Source organism: Balaenoptera ricei, chromosome 17 (genome assembly GCF_028023285.1).
Source record: "Balaenoptera ricei isolate mBalRic1 chromosome 17, mBalRic1.hap2, whole genome shotgun sequence".
In the NCBI taxonomy this organism is placed as follows: domain Eukaryota; kingdom Metazoa; phylum Chordata; class Mammalia; order Artiodactyla; family Balaenopteridae; genus Balaenoptera; species Balaenoptera ricei.
This window is the reverse complement of record NC_082655.1, coordinates 29,414,501-29,435,889: the sequence shown is the minus strand read 5'-3', so window position 1 is coordinate 29,435,889 and position 21,389 is coordinate 29,414,501. Positions and strand designations below refer to the sequence as shown.

Genomic DNA, 21,389 nt, shown 5'->3' with positions numbered 1-21,389 from the left:
TGTTAAAACCTTAATTTGACAGACAATAAGCAGAAATCAAGTGAAATGTATTAGGATCTCCATCTTAAATTGAGTTAAAAATAACAAAAATATGGCTCAAAGTGTTATGTGAGACTTAACCAACAATGCCATCAATAAGTCATACCAAGAATGCAACCTTGGGCTAAATTAATATACGTATATGTACTGGTCATAGGAGCTAGTAATGCCACTGTAATCTATAAAGCTTAGATAACAATCCTAGAATAAGCTTTCAATTTTAAAGATCCAGATTTTTAAAAAGCTGTGGATAAACCGGTGGTTACCTAAGAACATCAGCCAAAATACTAAAGAATGTGACAAACTACATTACTTAATAAAACTAGAGATATTTAGCCTGAAGGAAAGAAAAATAAGGAAAATTATCTTCAAGTATCTGAAGTATTTTCATAAAGCAGTCTAGTTTCCTGTTGCTCCAACCAAACAAATAAGAAATAATAGAAGATTCAGAGGTATTGACCTCAAATGGAAGAATAAATTTTTAAAAATGATTTCTAGCTAACAGCAGAACAGTCTAGTTCATAAAGCAGTGAATTTCTTATCACCAAAAGCTGGATGATGGAACAAAGATGATATAAAAGGGATTCTCTTGGTATGTATATCTTCCTTCCAAATAATATGGCCTAGAGCCTTAATTCTAAAGCTTTAATGTATACATGAATTACCTGGGTTCTTCTTACGTTGAAGATTCTGATTTAGTTCTTCTAGGATAAGGCCTGAGACTCTGCATGATACTGATGCTGCTGGCCCAGGGACCAAACTTAAATAGCACTTTAAAGGGCTAGGAGTATACTTTTATCAAGTAATTTACTTAAGAGTTACATGTAAGCTTTTTCAATTAACAAGCAAATCTACCACATGAAGAGGGGAAAATATGTGACAACAAATTCAAATGTTAGAAGTACACTTTAAATTTTAAAAATTCTATTTGATTTCATATAATTAAAGTCAAAACTATACAGTGAAATAACTTACTGTGGCTGGTAAAGGAAGAGATCAATAATGTTATCGCGCCCTTTAGGGTGATTGAAGAAAACAAACAGAGACCAATGAATGAGCCATGTTCGCTGCTGAAGAGACTGAAGTGGAGAACTCACAGACTAAAGGATTAAAAAAGGTATACAAAGGAAATATTAATATATGAGAAAGAGGAAAGGGAATAAACATGGCTGATCTCAGAATTTTATTTTAAATGAGAACCTTCTAAAGCATGCACGGTGATCATTATGATCAAAGTCCAATCCCCCAGACCACTCTACTCTCTGCATGACCCTTGACATTCAAAATTTCCCTGTTCTCAGAGACAGATTCAACAATGTCCACTAAGCCATTTTTACAGAGGCTCTAAGTTATACTTACTTCAGACAACATTTTATAAGCAAGGACTAAATTAAACACTTCATAGTAAGTTTTATTAGACATTAATAGTAGATGAAAACTGTCATCTTCTGCATTAGACTTTCAATAACGGGTGGCACTAAGAGTATTATGTCATTTCCACTGAAACAGATCAAAGAAGCACCACAGCTCTAACAAAAATGAAAACTGAGTTATTTTCTCTAAGAGCCAAAAGAAGTTTGACAGCTTCCTTCAAGGAGATTCAGTAAAACTAATCAACCCACTAACCCACTGTGATTTTTATATCAGGTCAACATTTTAGTTTAGCCTCCCTCCCTTTCCTCCTTCCTTTTTAAAGTACACAGTGTTTTCCTTATCAGAAAGTATTAAGGATACATAGAAATTTCAGAAAATCACCCTGAAGAACTGTAACTCACATTATTATCTATGGTCTCTTTTAGCCGTGTAAGGTCTTCCATGGCTGCATCCCAATTCTGCATTAAGATTTCAGAGGCCAGTTTTCCCCAGAGTGAACTCAAAGCATTTCTATCTGTTGCTGGAACCTGTTTAAGCAATCATAATTAATTATATTCTGAATACTCCGGAGGAAAAGAAGATAATGTATATTTTATACCCTACATATCCCTCGGGCCTACTAAAAGATCTATAGCACTCTTCCCCAAACTCCAGTTATATAAGCCCTTATTTGGATCACACTGGTTAAGCTGATTCAAATAGATTTCATTTAACTTAATTTATTAAAAATACACAGGTCTTTGATATTCAGTCTAGATCAGAAGATAGAGAATAACTTAAAACTAGGATACAGCACCAGTGTTTTAGTGTAATCCATTTCAGATCATTTATACACAACTAATCAAATTTTAGGAACTCAAAACTTTGCAAACAAAGTTAGATTCAGAGGCAATTTGTTGCTAAAAATTCCTGGAGTGAAGATGTGACAATCAAGACTTGTGAGTCTCAACTACAATTCAGAAAAATTATTTCCAGAACAAAAAAACTTCCAAATTATGATATAAATGGAAGAGGTCATAGAGAGAAAAAAAAAGCAGGTCTACTGGTTAATAACATTAATAATTATCAAAGGAATATGTACTGAGAAACAGAAGTTCATATTCTTATATAATCCTAAAACCCTGGAAGGTAAATAATAATTTTTATCCCTATTTTAAAGAGGCGAACTGATGCACGGAGAGCATAATTTGTTGAAAATTATACTTCTAATCATAAAAGCTATAAAATTTCATACTGCAATCTTAACCCTGCAAAAATGGAGGAATGAGGGTCACTCTATCTCTTCTTGCCATTGATGCAAGTGGGTCATAAACCCAAACACCTATAAGGACTAGGCTAATAACAAAAACAAGTAAAGCAGGACTCTCAAAACAAGGCAAAGAAAGTGGATATAATGACTCTGAACTGTGCTAAAGCAGCAGAAGCAAGTGAGGGTACTGGAGGGAGAAAACATTTCTATACCTCAAGCTGAAATTTTGAATTTTTCACTGAAGCACTTACATGGTACTATTAACTGTAAAGTACTATTGGTACATATTATAATTACAAGTTAAATAAAATCATATGGGGAGGACTGGAAATCCAACCACCAATAATTCTGGCTCTACCACTTACTATAAGTAGCTGAACCATCTGTGCTTTAGCTCCCTCATCTATAAAATGGGGATAGTAACAGAAGCCACCTCAGTTGTTGTATGACTTAAATCACATAATACATGTAAAAAGATTACAACATCATCTGACACATAATAAAAACTTGGGAAATGTGAATCATTACCACAATGATAATGAGAATAGAAATGATGATATCAGAGTATTATAGGTTGCCTAAACTATGAGGATCAAAACCATACCTAATTCAGACTCTGTCTATACTGAAATTCTTCCTTTGATGTCAGTAATTAATTCAAATGTACGGGAAAACATTTAGCAAACTCTCAGAGCATGCAAATAGCAGAGACTAAATTTGCAAATTAAAATTCGTAACATAACCATGAAATCACTGGTTCTTATTATTATTACAATGTATGTCCACAAGAAACTTGTATATGAATATTCATGTCTTTATTGAAATAGACAAAACCCAGAAGTAATCCAAATGTTTATCAACAGATGAATAAACTGCAGTATATTCATAGAACGGAATACTAGTCAGCAATGGAAAGAATCAAACTTCTGATATATAAAATAATATAAACGAATCTCAAAAACTTGCTAGTCAAAATAAGCCAGGCACAAGCTTACATATATCATTCCACTTACATGAAATTCTAGAACAGACAAAACTAATATACAGGGATGGAAAGCAGATCAATGGATGAACCAGAGATGAGGTATGACTGCAAAGGGGAACAAGGGGTCTTTCTGGGGTAACAGAAATATTCTTTATCTTGATTTGGTGGTAGTTGCACAGGTATGTGCATTTGTCAAAACTCACTGAAATCAAAAAAACCTTATATAAAAATCTATAAAATTATTGTTCAAATTACAAAAGATAAAATGTTTGATCCTTACAAAGAAATCTAAGTACTAATATTTCACTGAATCTAAGATGCCATCAATTTTATGGTATATTATTTTAGGTCAATTCAGGACACATCCTAATTTTAGATGTTAAAATGGGATAAAAATATATCTGAGAATCGATATGAAATAGATGTCTTTTACAGTGACATTATCAGAGTACATCAGATCCAAATCTTCAGTCAAGAGCCTAAAACTTCACCAAATCATCATTACTCAAGCTTTCTTGAGTCAAGGAAAAGTACCTTTAAATTGAATGGCAAGTACTTACAGTAGATAAATTTTAAATTCTGAGTGAAACACACACACACACACACATACACACACAAATATGATCACCAACAGTCCTAGCATCTTAAAATCACTTTTATTTCAAATAGCTGCTGGATGAGGAGATGGGTTATATTTTGGAGCCAGACCGAAGGCCACAGTGAGGGCAAATTTTAACAAAATAATTACAATACAGTTATTAATTAAAATACAGTTATAAATTAATAACTTTTAAAACAAAAATGTTCAAAAATTCCTAACAAATCTGCTCCACCATTTAAATTCAAATTAATGCATTTCTTAGAGCATGATTCAAAGAAGCTTCACAATCAAATAGGGTGCATTTAAGCACTCGGTGTATTCTAAAAGCCATGAAGTCTTTTAAAAATGAAAGTAGATTCTAGGGTCATACAGCTTTAATTTATACAACACTAACCTACAATAGGTCACTCAGAGAGCCAAATTCTAATCTCAGATCATAGTTACAATGGTTCTTTCATAGCTTATGTTTCCCTAACCATAGATTTAAAAGAATAATCAACCACCAGAAAAGAAATGAAAACAGGCCATTTGCAAAAAAGTAAAATTAAACAACTAATAAGCAAAAACATTGACATTATTTATCCCAAATCCAAAACAGGATTTTTATCTTTGCTACTAACAAGATTTCAAACAAATACATAGATTTTTTAGTGGTGCCCATCTAAATCAAAAGACAAAGTAAATAATCCATCTTTAAACTTAGCTTAGTTAGCCTTTATCAATATGCCGACATGAAGTAACCAACTCGCGCATAACTCAACTATTCTGTGGCACAAGATGGGACAAAAACTAAAATGAACTGCACCTAATTTCTGAACACTATCCAATCACTATATTTTGACTGCTCTTAATGTAAAACATTAATTTTGTATCCAGACCATGGTATTCAATCCCTTAAACATAATTTGAGTTCCATCATACGATCTGCTAGGCAATGTAAAAGCTTAAGATCAACCCAGAATTTTTTAAGACAGGAAACTAATTAGATCTTTGTATTTTACAAAAGTAAATATAAAAACTCTGCAAACTTTTAAGTATATACCTATCACATGCAGAAATTTTCAGACTAATTATGAAACCATACTACATAAACATAATAATACTATTAAAACTAAAATATGTTATATGTGTTAGGATAAAAGCTTTTTGCAGCAGTGTAGCAAGTTTTTTAATCCCCAAAAGATTCATGCATACTACTCTGGCTCAAGTCCATGTCATTACAGTTGGCTCTTCATACCAATCTGCTTTCAAGGGTGGATATGCTAGAAGAGTTTCAATATCTGGATTTCCAGCAGTTACCTTAAGTTTCCATGTCTTAGCAAAATGGCACATTCACTCACTGACCAGCAACAATAAATTTACTGTGCTAGAACTCTAACATGACACTAAATCTTCATTCTCAAAATTCACTCCCAGCATTAACAAATGATATGAATAACCAACTCTTTTCATGTACCTGTAATCATATCAGGCTTCTGATTTTACAATCCTCGTCTAAGCTGTTTACATTTCCAAAGTAATCAACTTTTGCTCTCCTAAATCCTTCATAATATTCAAAGTAAAACTGATGGAATTTTCTGATAAGCTGCTACAAATTTAGCATCACCCATTACCTGCAATGCACTTGCAAGCTAACCACAGCTAAACTGTAAACTAAGAATTCATTTACAAATGGGATAATTTTTTTCTTCAAATCAAACTTGGAAATAAACTGAAATCTTTATTTCTTTGAAGGAAGGATGGTACTTTTTTTTTTTTTTTTAAGGATGGTACTTTTAAAAAATGAAGTTGTCTAAGCACTTTTTTTAAGTGTAGGAGTTATTCGATTTAATAATACTGAACTCTTTCATCACTTGCAAAAAAGAAAAATTTAATTTCCTAGAAAACAACCAAAGATAGCAGCCATTGAGTCTTTTCTTTGTGACTTGTGGGGCTAAAAGAAAAAAGGCACCAGAAAATAGAGACAGAAAGAACAGACTCTTCCAAGGTTGGAAGACAAAAAGTCCCTGTCTTAAAGAGGTCATTTCCCAACTTCTAGGGTTAACTAGAGATATGAGAGATGTAGGTACTTGCTTACTAATCCAAAGTAACAAATTATAATTTCTCAAATGAGACGCTAGTTAAAATAAGAGAATTTTGGTAACTTTAGAAGGCATTTATTAATATAATTACCTAAACAGAAGGCAGAATAAGAAAGAAATCTGTCAATGTGAAATCCTGATTTTTTCCTTTGGCTTCATGCAACTCTCCTTCCCTAACAAACACAATGCATCTAGGAACTTGTCAAGTAGACAAATGAAGAAAAAAAGGTTAGGAATTTTTTCTAGCAGTACTATTTAAACTCATCTACTCCCAACATAATGAAAAAAAATTGAGCTTTGTAGTCTAATACCTGAGGGCAGAAGTAAATAGAAAAAAGTTATTTTTTGAAATAAAGTTATTTTTTCAAATTTATTTGAAAATCTTTTCAAATATCATTAGAATTCCACAGCTGTTTAGAACAAATTCAAGGAATATATGAAGCACAAAATATTGAATTAAAATTAGGAATAATAGATTTATTCAGTAAATATTAAGCACCCACAATGTGCCACTCACTGTGCTGTACAGTAATATTATAACAAATTCACTACACGATAGAATTCTACTAATGCTAAAATCATACAATTATACATAATATGAAAAATTAGTGGTTCCTACTTTTGGATTTCAAGGACAAGTTAAATCTGCCTCCAAATTTTGAGGCCCTGAAATAAGGTTTCCTATTTCTATTTGGTTTTGTTGAAAGTTTATTTTTTTCTCCTTTTGCCAATGATTGTTGAAAACTTAATGGATAGATCAAATCTACAGACATGTTTTAAGGAACCAAGGCAACCTACAAAAGAGAAGAAAAAGAAAAAAAAAATTACTTACCAACACTCTAAAGAAGTAAAGATATTCTGCTGCTCCAGAGTAATTTCCACATTCATATTGGAATTTTGCATACCTGTAGAGTGTATCTAAATATTCCTGCCTAAACTAAAAAAAGGAAAAAAGCTTAAATTCTATTTTTTAATTTTGAGTTTTAAAACTCAAACCATTTACTCTTTCAAATATCCCCAGATATCAATTCTTTCAAAAGTTACTACCCTCCCCCCACCCCCCAAAATCAGAAAAGCACATGACCATTAAGATACATATTAGGAATTGTTGGATTTAACATTCATAGTTCTGAATTGTAACAATACCTACTTTGTTGTGATACAAACTTGAATTACAGCTGAAGGTCTGATGTGTGAGTCCCTTAGCTGGTGAATGAGCTTAGACAACTACCAAGCATATGCATCCCTGTAAGGATTTTGTGATTCTGTACAAATAATGTGCATAGTAAACTTCAGTTCTCTGAAAAAACTGGCCCCCAAATTGCACCAACTTTTACAGTTAATGATGCAAGCAAAGTGAAAGACAAAAAATCAAGAGAAGGGCTCCGAACCAGAACATTAACAAATACACCAAACATTCTATATGGAAACCAGAAAGAGTAATTTTGCAGTGGTCAGCATGTCTCTTGTTACAATAATTGTTAAATGAATGATAAAACTTGAATGCAAGTTAAAGAACTGATTATATAAGTAGCCTCACACTTTGAGTTAACGCAAGGGGAAGGAGACTAGGAGATGACTAGGAAAGCCTGTAACAACATTCCTTTATATGGGGGTTTATGAAGGTCTTGGTAATGTCAAAGGCTACTGTATTCCACAAGGCAGCTTAATGTTATTGCTCAAGGTATTCTAATTCAAATTTAGTTCTGTTTTTACCTACTTGTTTATCCATCAGAAATATAAAATGCTAACTATTACATGATCATTCTGGAACAAACAATTTGAGAATTTCTGTTATCTAAAAAGATAAGTATAAGGATATTATTTTCCAATCAAGACCAATTTTTAAAAACTAAAGTTTCAAAAACATACCAGGTATTATGTCTAATAACTTAATCTGGAAATTATACTCTTGCCAAGCCATGAATCTATCTATACAGCACTATTCTTTAATTAGCCTTATTACAACATGACAACTAAGCAGTTTTTTAAAAGACCACTTACACCATGCTTGTCTGCGAGGTAGTCAAACAGCATCCGACCATCCCTTAATAATAAAAAAACAAAAATTATTGTATTTTATAGGCCACAGAAAACAAAACAAGCGTATTCAACTTCTATCTTATTACTCACATAAAGCCATTTAATTATCTTAATACTTAAACACTAAAAATAAAATAAGACTTCCAGAATAAAATAAACAGAACATTACATGTTTTGAACATAAGGAATAGGAACTCAAGAACTGCAAACTTAAAATTTCACTTTCAGATTTCTTTAGCCCTAACTGAAAATCATGTGTTCTGATTCACCACATGATCTAAGTTTTTTAGGTAATAAAACCAGAACATTGGGGCTTCCCTGGTGGCGCAGTGGTTAAGAATCTGCCTGCCAATGCAGGGGACACGGGTTCGAGCCCTGGTCTGGGAGGATCCCACATGCCGCGGAGTGACTAGGCCTGTGAGCCACAATTACTGAGCCTGCGCGTCTGGAACCTGTGCTCCGCAACAAGAGAGGCCGCGATAGTGAGAGGCCCGCGCACCGTGATGAAGAGTGGCCCCCACTTGCCGCAACTAGAGAAAGCCCTCACACAGAAACGAAGACTCAACACAGCCATAAATAAAATAAAAAAAAAAAATAAAAAAAATAAACAGGAGCTGTTGTTTAAAAAAAAAAAAACCAGAACATTCTGACTATTCTTATAGTGAGGTCAGTGAGGTCTACTTAGGTGTTAACCTACTGAGAATGGAATCTGTTCTCTTGAGGATACTTTTCTAATAGGTAATATATTCTTAAAATAGGATAGAGATGGAAATAATGTACTATACAAATAAGCAGGAATTAATCCTGTATATAAATTTTGTCCCCCTCCACAATGTTAGTATTTCTCATAAGGACAGTGACTTGGCAAATTTACAAGACTAATAAATCATGCCTAACTCACATGCTATCTATGTTACATACTCTATATGATTATTATTCATACCAAAGTGTCAAATAACCCAATGTAACGTTTTTAAAATTAGCTTTGCACAACTTGAGATGTTGGCAGCCTTGTAAAAGACAAATTGATGACAAAGACACCAAGGAACAAGTGACAGGTGGCAGAGTTGCCCACCTTCTGGGCATTTACAAAAATGAAACCATTTTCTTATGCTCATTGTAAGAATGAATACCGTGGCATGTCTTTTGGGAGCATAATTTTACTCGAAGGTTTATTGGGGAGGGGTATGTTACCACTAAAATTAACATGAACATATTATAATACTAAATAAAAACATGCATGAAATTTTAACATAAAGAGACCTCAAAAAAAGCCACTTAACGCTTGCTGTAGATCATAGTGAATAACTTTGTGTTATACGCTTTATACCTCAGGTATATAATCACTGTCCTCTGGCTGATATGGTATTTCTGGGAAAGTATGAGAAGTACAATACTACATATTCAATGAAATTTTAGAATGGGGAATCGGCAGGGAGAGGTTATTACTTTGAAAATGAATAGGTTATAAATTTAATTAGATTACAAGTTTTTAACCCCAATTCCATCCTTTCATTTATCTCCAATTTATTGCCTATTAAGCTAAAAGGAGTTATCTTTTTCTAATATTTAGTGAACAAATCTATATTCATCTTATTCATACCTTAATCCAATTACTTCCCAGTGTTTAAGTGACTAGACTAAACTTAGAATTAAAATCCTAAACTTTCTGTTGTACCCTAACATCTGGATTATTTCAGCTGTCCCTTTGTGGGCACTTACATGTGACTTGAAGGGCTACAATTACTCACGATATTCTAAGTGCATACAAGTATACCCAGACACACAGAGATAGTTATATACAAGCTATATACATATATATGAAAATACATATATATAACAGCTTTGTAAGATATAGTTATCTCTGTATATACATACATACTATATAACATGGCACATTATAGTAAGGTATAGTAATCATATAGTACTTGCTGCTTTTCTAAAACATACCTGGTAACACTTTCTCAAATCACAAATGAAAACTTAGAGCCAATCGCTCTAAAAATTTGGTTTGATGACATATCCTAAGAACTCAAGGTGCAACATGGTAAAATCCTAAACAATTCCTCAGGTGAATATATTGATAGAAAAGATTTACCATAATGGCAATATTCAATTTTCGTAGAAGACTATTTTTAAACATTTTTAATGACCCAAAGGGCTTCAATTAGTTAAGTCAGAGTAGGGTAACATGCTTCCTTTGGAAATTAAACAATAAGTCTATTTCTAGCTAAGAGGAAATCAGGAATAAAATATAACCGTATCAGATCTATACTACCCTCCTTGGGCTGAGCATGGAAGGATATGAGACAATGTAGCAAAGTGATAAAGTGAGCTCAGTTTTCCCATACATTGAGCAACCCACGTACTCTAGGTATTGCCCAGGCACAGCTTGTCAACTTCAGCACTAATGACATTTTGAGTTGGGTAATTCTTTTGGGGGAAGTGAGGGTACTGTCTGATGCACTGTAGGATGTACAGCAGCATCCCTGGCCTCTCCTCTTTACATGCCGGTAGCACCTCTCCAGCTGTGACAACCAAAAATGTCTCCAGACATTCCAAATGTCCCCTGGGAAGGGGGGAGGAGGGTGGAGCTGCTCAGCATAATCAGATTTGGATTAACTGGTAAAGAAGTTCTAAAAAAATTTAGTTATTAACATTTATAATTAAGGACTTCCTCATCGCTACACAATAAAGACAAAGGAAAAAAAACAGATACAGCGATCTCTTAAACTGTGAACTTTTAGACTGGGTTACTAAAGTATGAATTAACATTTGTATTAATCCAGAAAACAGAATTTTTAGAATTCAAATTAAGGAGAGGTTACCTGAAGGCAAGAGAAATAAAAGCAAAAAATAAACAAATGGGACCTGGTCAAACTTACAAGCTTTTGTACAGCAAAAGAAACCATAAACAAAAAGAAAAGACAACCTACTGACTGGGAGAAGGTATTTGCAAATGATGCAACCAACAAGGGCTTAGTTTCCAAAATATACAAACAGCTCATACAGGGAATTCCCTGGCAGTCCAGTGGTTAGGACTCTGCACTTCCACTGCAAGGGCAAGGGCTCAATCCCTGGTCAGGGAACTAAGATCCCGCATGCTGAGGCAAAAACAAACAAACAAAAACACAACAAACAGCTCATATAACTCAACGACAAAAAACCACCCAATCGAAAAATGGGCAGAAGACCTAAATAAACATTTCTCCAAAGAAGGCATACAGATAGCCAACAGGCACATGAAAAGATGCTCAACATCGCTAATTATGAGAGAAATGCAAATCAAAACCACCTCACACCAGTCAGAAAGGCCACCATTAAATGTCTACAAACAAATGCTGGAGAGGGTTTGGAGAAAAGGAAACCCTCCTACACTGTTGGTGGGAATGTAAATTGGTACAGCCACTGTAGAAAACAGTATGGAGGTTCCTTAAAAAACTAAAAATAGAACTACCATATGATCCAGTAATCCCACTCCTGGGCATATACCTGGACAAAACTATAATTCAAAAAGATGCATGAGGGCTTCCCTGGTGGCGCAGTGGTTGAGAATCTGCCTGCCAATGCAGGGGACACGGGTTCGAGCCCTGGTCTGGGAAGATCCCACGTGCCACGGAGCGACTAGGCCCATGAGCCACAATTGCTGAGCCTGCGTGTCTGGAGCCTGTGCTCCGCAACAAGAGAGGCCGCGATAGCGAGAGGCCCGCGCACCGCGATGAAGAGTGGCCCCCACTTGCCGCAACTAGAGAAAGCCCTCGCACAGAAACGAAGACCCAACACAGCCATAAATAAATAAATAAATAAATAAATAAATAATTAAAAAAAAAAAAAGATACATGAACCCCTATGTTCATAGCAGCACTATTCACAATAGCCGAGACATGGAAACAACCTAAATGTCCAATGACAGATGAATGGATAAAGAAGATGTGGTACATATAAACAATGGAATACTGCTCAGCCATAAAAAAGAAAGAAATAATGCCATTTGCAGCAACATAGACAGACCTAAAGATTATCATACTAAGTGAAGTAAGCCAGAAAGAGAAAGACAAATACCATATGATAATTTATATGTGGAATCTAAAATATGACACAAATGAACTACAAAACAGAAACAGACTCACAGACATAGAGAACAACAGACTTGAGGCTGCCAAGGGGGAGGGGGGTGGTGGAGGGATGGACTGGGAGTTTGGGATTAGCAGATGCAAACTATTATATAAAGAATGGATAACAAACAAGGATCTAGTGTATAGCACAAGGAACTATTTTCAATATCCTGTGATAAACCACATGGAAAAGAATACGAAAAATAATATGTATATATATGTATAACTGAATCACTTTGCTGTACAGCAGAAATTAATACAACACTGTAAATCAACTATACGTCAATAAAATAATTTTTTTAAAAAGAGGTTACCTGGGGCTTCCCTGGTGGCGCAGTGGTTGAGAATCTGCCTGCCAATGCAGGGGACACGGGTTCGAGCCCTGGTCTGGGAAGATCCCACATGCCGCGGAGCGGCTAGGCCCGTGAGCCACAATTACTGAGCCTGCGCGTCTGGAGCCTGTGCTCCGCAACAAGAGAGGCCGCGATAGTGAGAGGCCCGCGCACCGCGATGAAGAGTGGTCCCCACTTGCCGCAACTAGAGAAAGCCCTCGCACAGAAACGAAGACCCGACACAGCCATAAATAAATAAAAATAAATAAATAAATATTTAAAAAAAAAAAAAAAAAAAAAAAAAAAAAGAGGTTACCTGGTTGACTGCATTTGCCTTGTAGTTTCTGGATCTTCAAACATCTTCACAATAGGTTCAGTTTCTGCCTGAAGCTGTTTCAGTTGTGCAACAACGGTGGTTCTTTTTTCTCTCAAAGCTAATTAAAAATGCAAAGGAGTACTATAATGTTAAACTGTATTGCTCACTATGAGGATGTCTCTGGAAATTTTTCAATCTATCTAAATTGTGCATATATTTATCCCCAATATATTCATGTGCCAGGAGCCACCAACTCAGTAACTCCCCCAGATCCAATTTCTTCTTTCTAGCACTGCAAAGGCACATAAAGGAAGAGTGAATCCTCTTCTTACTCTTAGAAGAAACTGAGGAATATACAGATACAGCCTGGGAGAAGGAGCTGTTGAGGAAACAATTATTTAACTCTACATTTCAGAGACTTCATTCTCAGTGTTTTTATATTTGTTTTCATTGAATTCTCTCAGGAGATTATCCCACAGTTTCTGAAGAGGCTCAGAGGGGTTTACATATTATTACTACAGGTTTTCAACTAGGTTGAATGGAATTTAAATTCATCAATAATTTCTCTTTTCACTTTAAATCTAATTCTGTAATCTCTCAAAACCAATTCTATAGTTTCTTTTTACTGCATCATGAAGTCAGAGAAAACTTGCACATAATTTATCCCGTTAGCATGTTTTAAAGTTTCACTAAGAAATAGTTTACTTTTTTACCACAAACTAAAATTTAAAGAGCTACTGTTCTTGCAGGGAACTATAATAGAAGTCAAGATAGTGATTATGTTTTATGTAATAATTTCTACATTATATATTAGAAAGTACTAATACTAGGAGAGTGTTTCTCAAACACAGAGGGGATCTGTGATCAAATTTTGAGAAATGTCAATTTAAACAAAGTAAATTGTATTTCTCTACTGAGAAGAGTTTTTATAATCTTTTAAAATACTACGTGCATAGTGGGTTTTTTTGTCTGCTTGTTTGTTTTAAGAACATCTATTACTACAGAAAACAAGGATTTCGAAATATACCACAGTAGTTCTCTAATTTGAGTGCTGGTCTTCAGCCAACATTTTCTGGTTAAGTAGATCTGCAGTATGGCACAAGAATCTGCATTTCTAACAAGTTCTCCCAGGTGAGCTGAGGATGCTGGTTCTGGGGACCATGCTTTGGAGAACCCAGATGCTTCAAGACAAAAAAGAAATCTCTAAGGCACACAAGATGCCAACTGAAAAAACAAGTCAAAAAACTGCAAAATTCCCAGATAATTCTAAGGAAACAATCTGATTAATAAGTACAACTTTGATGCTGCATACTATGAACTGAAGACATTTGATGACCATGTTTTAAAGTAGTTTCACACCTTTTATAGGGTCCCCAACCCCCGGGCTGCAGACCGGTTGGTTAGGAATCGGGCCGCAGAGCAGGAGGTAAGCAGCAGGCAAGGGAGCAAAGCTTCACCTGCAGCTCCCCATCGCTCGCACTGCCCCTGAACCATCCCCCTGCCACCCCCAGAACATGGAAAAATTGTCTTCCACAAAACCGGTCACTGGTGCCAAAAAAGGTTAGGGATCACTGCTTTAGAAGACCTGTAACCTCCATATTACCTTTCATCCAAAGAACTTTTAAATCATTCAAATAATTATTAAGACTTCTGGCTAAAGCACTTTTATAAATCACAAAACTTTTAATACACATGCCCGCAGTTCAGAAGTCAAGCTTCAGATGTAATGACAAAACTTACCATGAGGAATATCATCAGAATAAAGGTTTTTGTATACATCCATAGCAAAGTCTACCATGTTGGTATCACTAAGAAGATCCAATTTCCCTTGTAACAATTCTTTTTCATTATATATCTGCAAGAGAAAATTACTTTCTAATGAATAAACTGAAGTTCCCTCAAGTAAAGCAGTTAATATTAAGATAGTGTACCTGGAAACATATGTCCTGAACTATTTTTTAATAAAATATATACTATTAATTCACCCTCCTACAAGAAAGGCAAGCAATCAGCCTACAGAGACATAAAATATTTTGTTTACCTAGCAACTTTAAAATAAAGGCAATTACATACCACAAAGCCATTCCCACCAACTTCTGATTTATACTGATTTTTTAATGTGTCCCTACAAGTCATCCTTTAGCCTTTCTAGAACAAGGCTGTGAGTAAATAAACCACACCCACTCCACTGATAAGCACATAGTATTGTTGACTCCTCTCCACATTTAGGTAATTAGAAATCAACTCTTAAATGTTTTACCTTCTTAGTCTCTCTCACATCCGCGTGATGCCTACCCATTTCTCATTGAGGTGGCCTCTCCTTTTTCCCCCACATACTTTTCCACTATATAGTTAAAATCCTTTATAATGCTTCCCATCCACACCCCTGAAACAAACTGGCACCCATTCTTTCAGTCAACCTTGTCACATCAGGTTTTAGCTTTTGCAAAGAGTTCAAGAAACTTAATTTAACCCACAGTTCAGGAACCAAATAGATACATAAGCAAACTCACATAAACATGAAGTGTACTGAGCAATATGTTAAGGATTCTACACAACAGCATTCAGGGAGAGAGACAGTAACATAATTCAAAACAATTTTTAATCAAAGAGCCAAGATAAGGTTTCAGCAAAAGAAAAGATTTTTGTACTAAATCTAGTTTTGTCAAGCAAAGAAAAATGAAGATTATACAACATTTTACTACCCGTGAAAAGAAAAGATAAAGGCAGTCAAACGGTATAGCCATGAGATCAAACCTGAACCTTCCAAACTACATAAAGAACTCCTACAAAATAGTAAGAAAAAATAGACAATTCAATTGAACATGGCTAAAAGATTTTAATAGGCACTCCACAAGAGCACAACCAAATGGCCAACAAACACCGGAAAAAGTCCTCAACCGCATCAGTCATAAAGGAAATGTAAATTAAAATCACACTAAAAACTAAAAAAACGGACAATACCAGTGTTGGTATAGTTGCAGAGTAACTGAACACCTTCTCTGCTGGCAGAACTACAACCACTTTGGAAAACTGTTTTTATCTTCTAAAGCTAAAATATTCTTTAACCCAGCAATTCTACTCCTAAGTACCCAAGAGAAATGGGTACATATATTCAAAGGACATTACCAAGAATGTTCCCAGCAGCACTATTTGTAACAGCCAAGTCCTATCAACGTTAGACTGGATAAATAAATTGCAGTTATTTAGGACGTTTGCAACATTTTATTTATTGATCTGGATGGTAGTCACACATAAATGTGTTTCCTTTGGGGAAAAAAAAGCATTTATGGGCTTCCCTGGTGGCACAGTGGTTGAGAATCTGCCTGCCAATGCAGGGGACACGGGTTCGAGCCCTAGTCTGGGAAGATCCCACATGCCGCGGAGCAACTAGGTCCGTGAGCCACAACTACTGAGCCCGCGCGTCTGGAGCCTGTGCTCTGCAACAAGAGAGGCCACGATAGTGAGAGGCCCGAGCACCACGATGAAGAGTGGCCCCCGCTTGCCGCAACTAGAGAAAGCCCTAGCACAGAAACGAAGACCCAACATAGCAATCAATCAATCAATCAATCAATCAATAAATCTTTAAAAAAAAAAAAAGCATTTATATTTGCTTACTTTTCTGTTCACATATTATACTTGATAAAAAGTTTACTTTAAAAAAGAAGTTCCCTTTCAGTTTGCCCCACAGAAACCCTAATCTTAGGTGAAAACATCCTCTTCCTGGCATGCCACCTCTCCTCACCACTTCATCAATAGCTTTTAATTTGTAATGTTTCTCCCAACTGCAGATCCAAAGCACTGCTCCTCTGCCATCAGACCTCACTGGCCTCTTCTTAAATCTATATCTGCTTATATCATCCTCTCTAAATTTTATCTCATAGGCACATTTATTCTGTAAAGAAGAGATAGTAAGATTTTGTGAGCCAAAAAGCAAAAATCAAGGATACTATATATAAGTACCATAAGAGAGAAAAGCTTCAACAATTTTCTTTTTGAAATAAAAAATATAATATGTTATAAAATTTTCTGTAATACAGTTCTACTAATGAGAAGAATGGAATTCTTTTTGGGCAGGAAACATTTTACTTAACTTGTGTACAGTTATTGTTCTATAATTGAGAAAGGTTGCAAATGTTCACCTGTTAAAAATTTTTTTTAGCTCAGACCATACAAAACCGGCAGAGAGGGTTGTATTTGGCTCACAGGTTGTAGTCTGCCAACACAGTCTATCAACCTCTTGAAAACAACTCCTACTTTTTAATAGATTAAAAATCTTCTTTTGACACCTCCTCCTGCTATCATCCTCCACAAATCCAACATCCATAATGATGACTCTCTAAAAACTCAAGCCTTAAAATTCCTTTATCCCGCAAATCATAACAACTTTCATCAGCTCATCTCTAAGACTTTTAACTTACATTCATCACCTCTTCCTCTAAAATGGTTCATCACCCTCAACATACCCTCTGTTCTTTCTAATTTTTACATCACCCTATTTGGTTGCCACTTTCTACATTAGTTTGGATATTGTTTTTGGCTATTTCAAAGCTCTTCTCTTTAGCGGTTAACATTTATTCCATTCATTTTCTCCAACCAAATACAATTCAATGTCTATCTCTAGCACTGGAAAAAAGTTATCTCTTTTCTATGTTATGGTTAAGGTCACCTATAAAATGTTTCAGAACTAGGCAATAATGTTATTCAATCACATCTGTGCTTTTCTTTAATCAGCAATCCTTTTCATCAATCTCTAGATGGCATTTATTTATCACCAGCCTACCTCCACATATTTCTATACTACTCAAATAAACTACCGTTTCTCTCACTCCAAAAATGACCACTTATAAATGTGTGATTTCCAATCTCAGTTGGGCCCTCCAAACTTACCAATCCTTGCATTTGTCTTTGGTCAGTTTCCTCAGTCACTATTTCCAGTCTTTATCTCCCTCCTCAAAACCCCAATTGAGGACTTCCCTGGTGGCGCAGTGGTTGAGAATCCGCCTGCCAATGCGGGGGACATGGGTTCGATCCCTGGTCCGGGATGATCACACATGCCGTGGAGCAACTGGGCCTGTGCACCACAACTACTGAGCCTGCGCTCTAGAGCCCACGAGCCACAACGACTGAGCCCACGTGCTGCAAACTACTGAAGCCCGCGCACTTAGAGCCCGTGCTCCGCAACAAGAGAAATCACCGCAATGAGAAGCCAGCGCACCGCAAAGAAGAGTAGCCCTTGCTCACCGCAACTAGAGAAAAAGCTTGCACACAGCATCGAAGACCCAATGCAGGCAAAAACAAACAAAACTTAAAAAAACAAACAAACCCAACTGAATTCCTCACTTCCCCCTCACATAGGATGGCCTAGCCTCCTAATAGAAAACACTTAGGAGTACCTACTCTGTCCCAGAAGGCTAAATACTTTATATTTACTATTTCATGTAATTTTTCTAACAACCCTATGAGGCTGGTGGTAGTACCAACATTTTGTGCATGAGAAAAGGCTTAGTTAAGATGGGAAAGAAACTGTTCTCAAGTGCACAAAGATATTAAGTGACAGAGCCAGGATCCTAATCCAGGTCCCAATTCAGTACCCAGGCTGTTAAACACTATCTGGCCTTCCACTTCACTTGAGAATAAAGAACACTAAAGTTCAAATATATATTCACTCATGTATTAAATAATCATGAGAAGCCCTTATGCCAGACTCTATTTGCTGAGAACACAGCAAGGAAATAAAACAAAGCTCCTGCTCCAATGGAGTTTATATTTTCCAACATATTGATACCATAAATATATTCAATTGATACCCTCATGTGTCATGATCATTGACTATCCTAACTATCTAGCCTTCAAAACTCAACTTCAAGCCTCTCTTCCTCAGAATCCTTTCTGTACCTCTTCAATTTTGATAGCACTCTGCCACTACTTCTGACATTTTATTACTCTTAGCCTTATAATTACAGACATCTATCTCCACCAAAGGATAAGTTTTTTAGTGATGAGATGTCTGGATTTTATCTTGGATTTCTCACAATTCCATGGTAGTCCTATAGTTAGTAACTGATAAATAAATACTCCAGCACCTGTCTTCCCCTTGGTGTATCACAGCCATCTTACCAACATTCTCTCCAAGGAAACAGGTTTTGAGCAGTTATTTTCCACTGATTCTCAGCTGCCGTTCACAGTTTTGGTCTTGCCCTATGAAAAACTAATTTACACTTATGTATTCCTCCCTTTCATCTGTCTGCCTTGAAAAACAAAAGTGTAAAGACACATTACAAAAATATGAAGTTTGGCTAGTTTAGAAGCATAGAGGATATTTTTCTATTCCTTGATCTTTGGTAAATTATCCTAAATTATCCAAAAAAGAAACAGAAGGCAGACTGGGCTGTTTTATTCAAGTTATACAATACAGGTTAAGTACATCCTATAAAAGAAAAATCAAGACAAAAACATTTCAAGATAAAGCTTTATATAGCAAGGCATTCTTGAATATTTATTGAAAATAAACTTTGCTGTTCCCTAATATCATTAACTTTAGAGTTGTGTGTAGGTGTTTAGAAAAGGTTCATATGAATTTGAGAGTTATACCTATCCAATGAACCATGGGAAAATTTGAAAACTTATCAGAACAATTTAATGTTTATTTGTAGGGCTTTTTTGTTTTATTGCTGTTGGAACACACAAAATCTACTCCCCAAATCTAGAGTGCCTTAAGTAGACTTGCGGTTTAATCTGCTTCTAGAAATAGAACGCATTTTTCTGGCCAATATTCTAATTCCTCCATCACAGTAATATCACTTTATTGTAACTATTAAAATGCATCAATTTCCCAATAAACTACGGTATAACTAAGCCTAATATTTCCAAACTTTTAGGACTGAGACATATTTTTAAATGAGGTACTAGGACCAAATACTTTTTCAAGATACCCGGAATAGCTCAATGAACACTGACAACCAATTCAAATCACTCGAAGTCTGTACATCTATACACTGAAAAACAACTCTTAAGATAAGATTACTGTCGGGTTATTTTTTGGGTTCCCCTCCCCACTGGACAAAATATGCTACGCTTCTAGGAAGTGGCTCTTTACCGAAACACCAGTTAAACTCCTCGCAAAGAACTCACAACTTTACGGAAACCAAGGGGCTAGATATTTAAGTGTAAGAAAATCATTCCAAACGACCCGGCAAGCAAAAACACAAAGCCAAGGTCACTCTTCCTACTGTGCCCAAAAGAAAAATTTAAATCTCTAACAGTCCAATTTGCTTTTAGAAGCCAGCTTGAAGTTAAGCTCAAGCATTAATACAAGGAAGCCAGCCAATCGTCAACTTCCAAGAGGAACGACGCGGAAGTCCCTTCGGCACTGGCACCTCAAGAAGTGAAGCAGAGACCCCTCCCTTTCTCCCCTGAGTTTCATATTGTCACCTCACCCCTACTCACGGCCGAATTCCGCGGTGCTAATCAACAGGGACGACGCTTAACTACCAGCAGATCCTTATTGCCCGACTCGGGACCAAACTCAGGGCCGCCTCACACGTGTGTAAGGCCTAAGGCTATCGCCACCGCCTTTCGGCCTTGCCCCGCATCTCACGCGCTCCCACGCCTTCCTCGCGCTCAAAAACCCACTCACCTCCTTTACGGAGAGAAACTCAAGCAACGGAAAGACTAGATGCCGATCCAAAAAGTGCGCGATGCGAGTAGTCAAGTCGTACTCCGCCATCTTGCCAAGGAAAAGAGAAGTGTGCGCTCGCTAAAACTTTATTGATAGCGCCGACAAACGAACGGACAAGACCCTTATCGCGCATGTGCAGTGGTTAAACCAGCCAAAGGAAAGGGGCGGGGCTCAGCGTCGAGCGCTCAGGGAACAATGGCGCATGCGCGAGGTCCTCCCTCCCTCCCTCCCTCCCTCCCTCCTTCCCGGCAACTCTGGGACGAGCTGGATGGGTGGGCAAAATTCCTTTTGTTTGCAAGTTTGTTGGTGTCCTGCAATCCGTTCCGTTAACAAATACTGAAAACTCAGAATTGATTGCTGAGGCAATGTCATTTGTATTGGAGATGCGGCAAAGGACAAGATAATGAGGCCCCTGCTCTCCAGAAAATTACGTACAAGGAGGAATAGCTGAGCTTTTATTTGGTGTATAGTAATCGTTTTGTAAGCATTTGTTAAATTAAGATGGGATGGTCTTCTAGACAAAAAACAAGTGAAATAATTTCAGATTATAGTAAAAGCCATAACTTGGTGTCG

The 21,389-nt window shown here is 36.2% G+C and overlaps 1 protein-coding gene across 1 annotated transcript in view; it reads right to left on the bottom strand.

Annotated features, from left to right (window-relative positions):
* Nucleotides 1-20,888, bottom strand: part of EIF3E (eukaryotic translation initiation factor 3 subunit E) — a 51,973-nt gene extending 31,085 nt beyond the window's left edge. The window contains exons 1-7 of the mRNA XM_059901272.1: nucleotides 20,775-20,888; nucleotides 14,876-14,990; nucleotides 13,136-13,253; nucleotides 8,334-8,376; nucleotides 7,162-7,266; nucleotides 1,815-1,940; nucleotides 1,015-1,139 (exon numbers count right to left, since the gene is read on the bottom strand). Coding sequence (XP_059757255.1) covers nucleotides 1,015-1,139; nucleotides 1,815-1,940; nucleotides 7,162-7,266; nucleotides 8,334-8,376; nucleotides 13,136-13,253; nucleotides 14,876-14,990; nucleotides 20,775-20,864 — 722 coding nt within the window. The 5' untranslated portion in view covers nucleotides 20,865-20,888. The remainder of the gene's footprint in view (nucleotides 1-1,014; nucleotides 1,140-1,814; nucleotides 1,941-7,161; nucleotides 7,267-8,333; nucleotides 8,377-13,135; nucleotides 13,254-14,875; nucleotides 14,991-20,774) is intronic.
* Nucleotides 20,889-21,389: the final 501 nt, after the last annotated feature.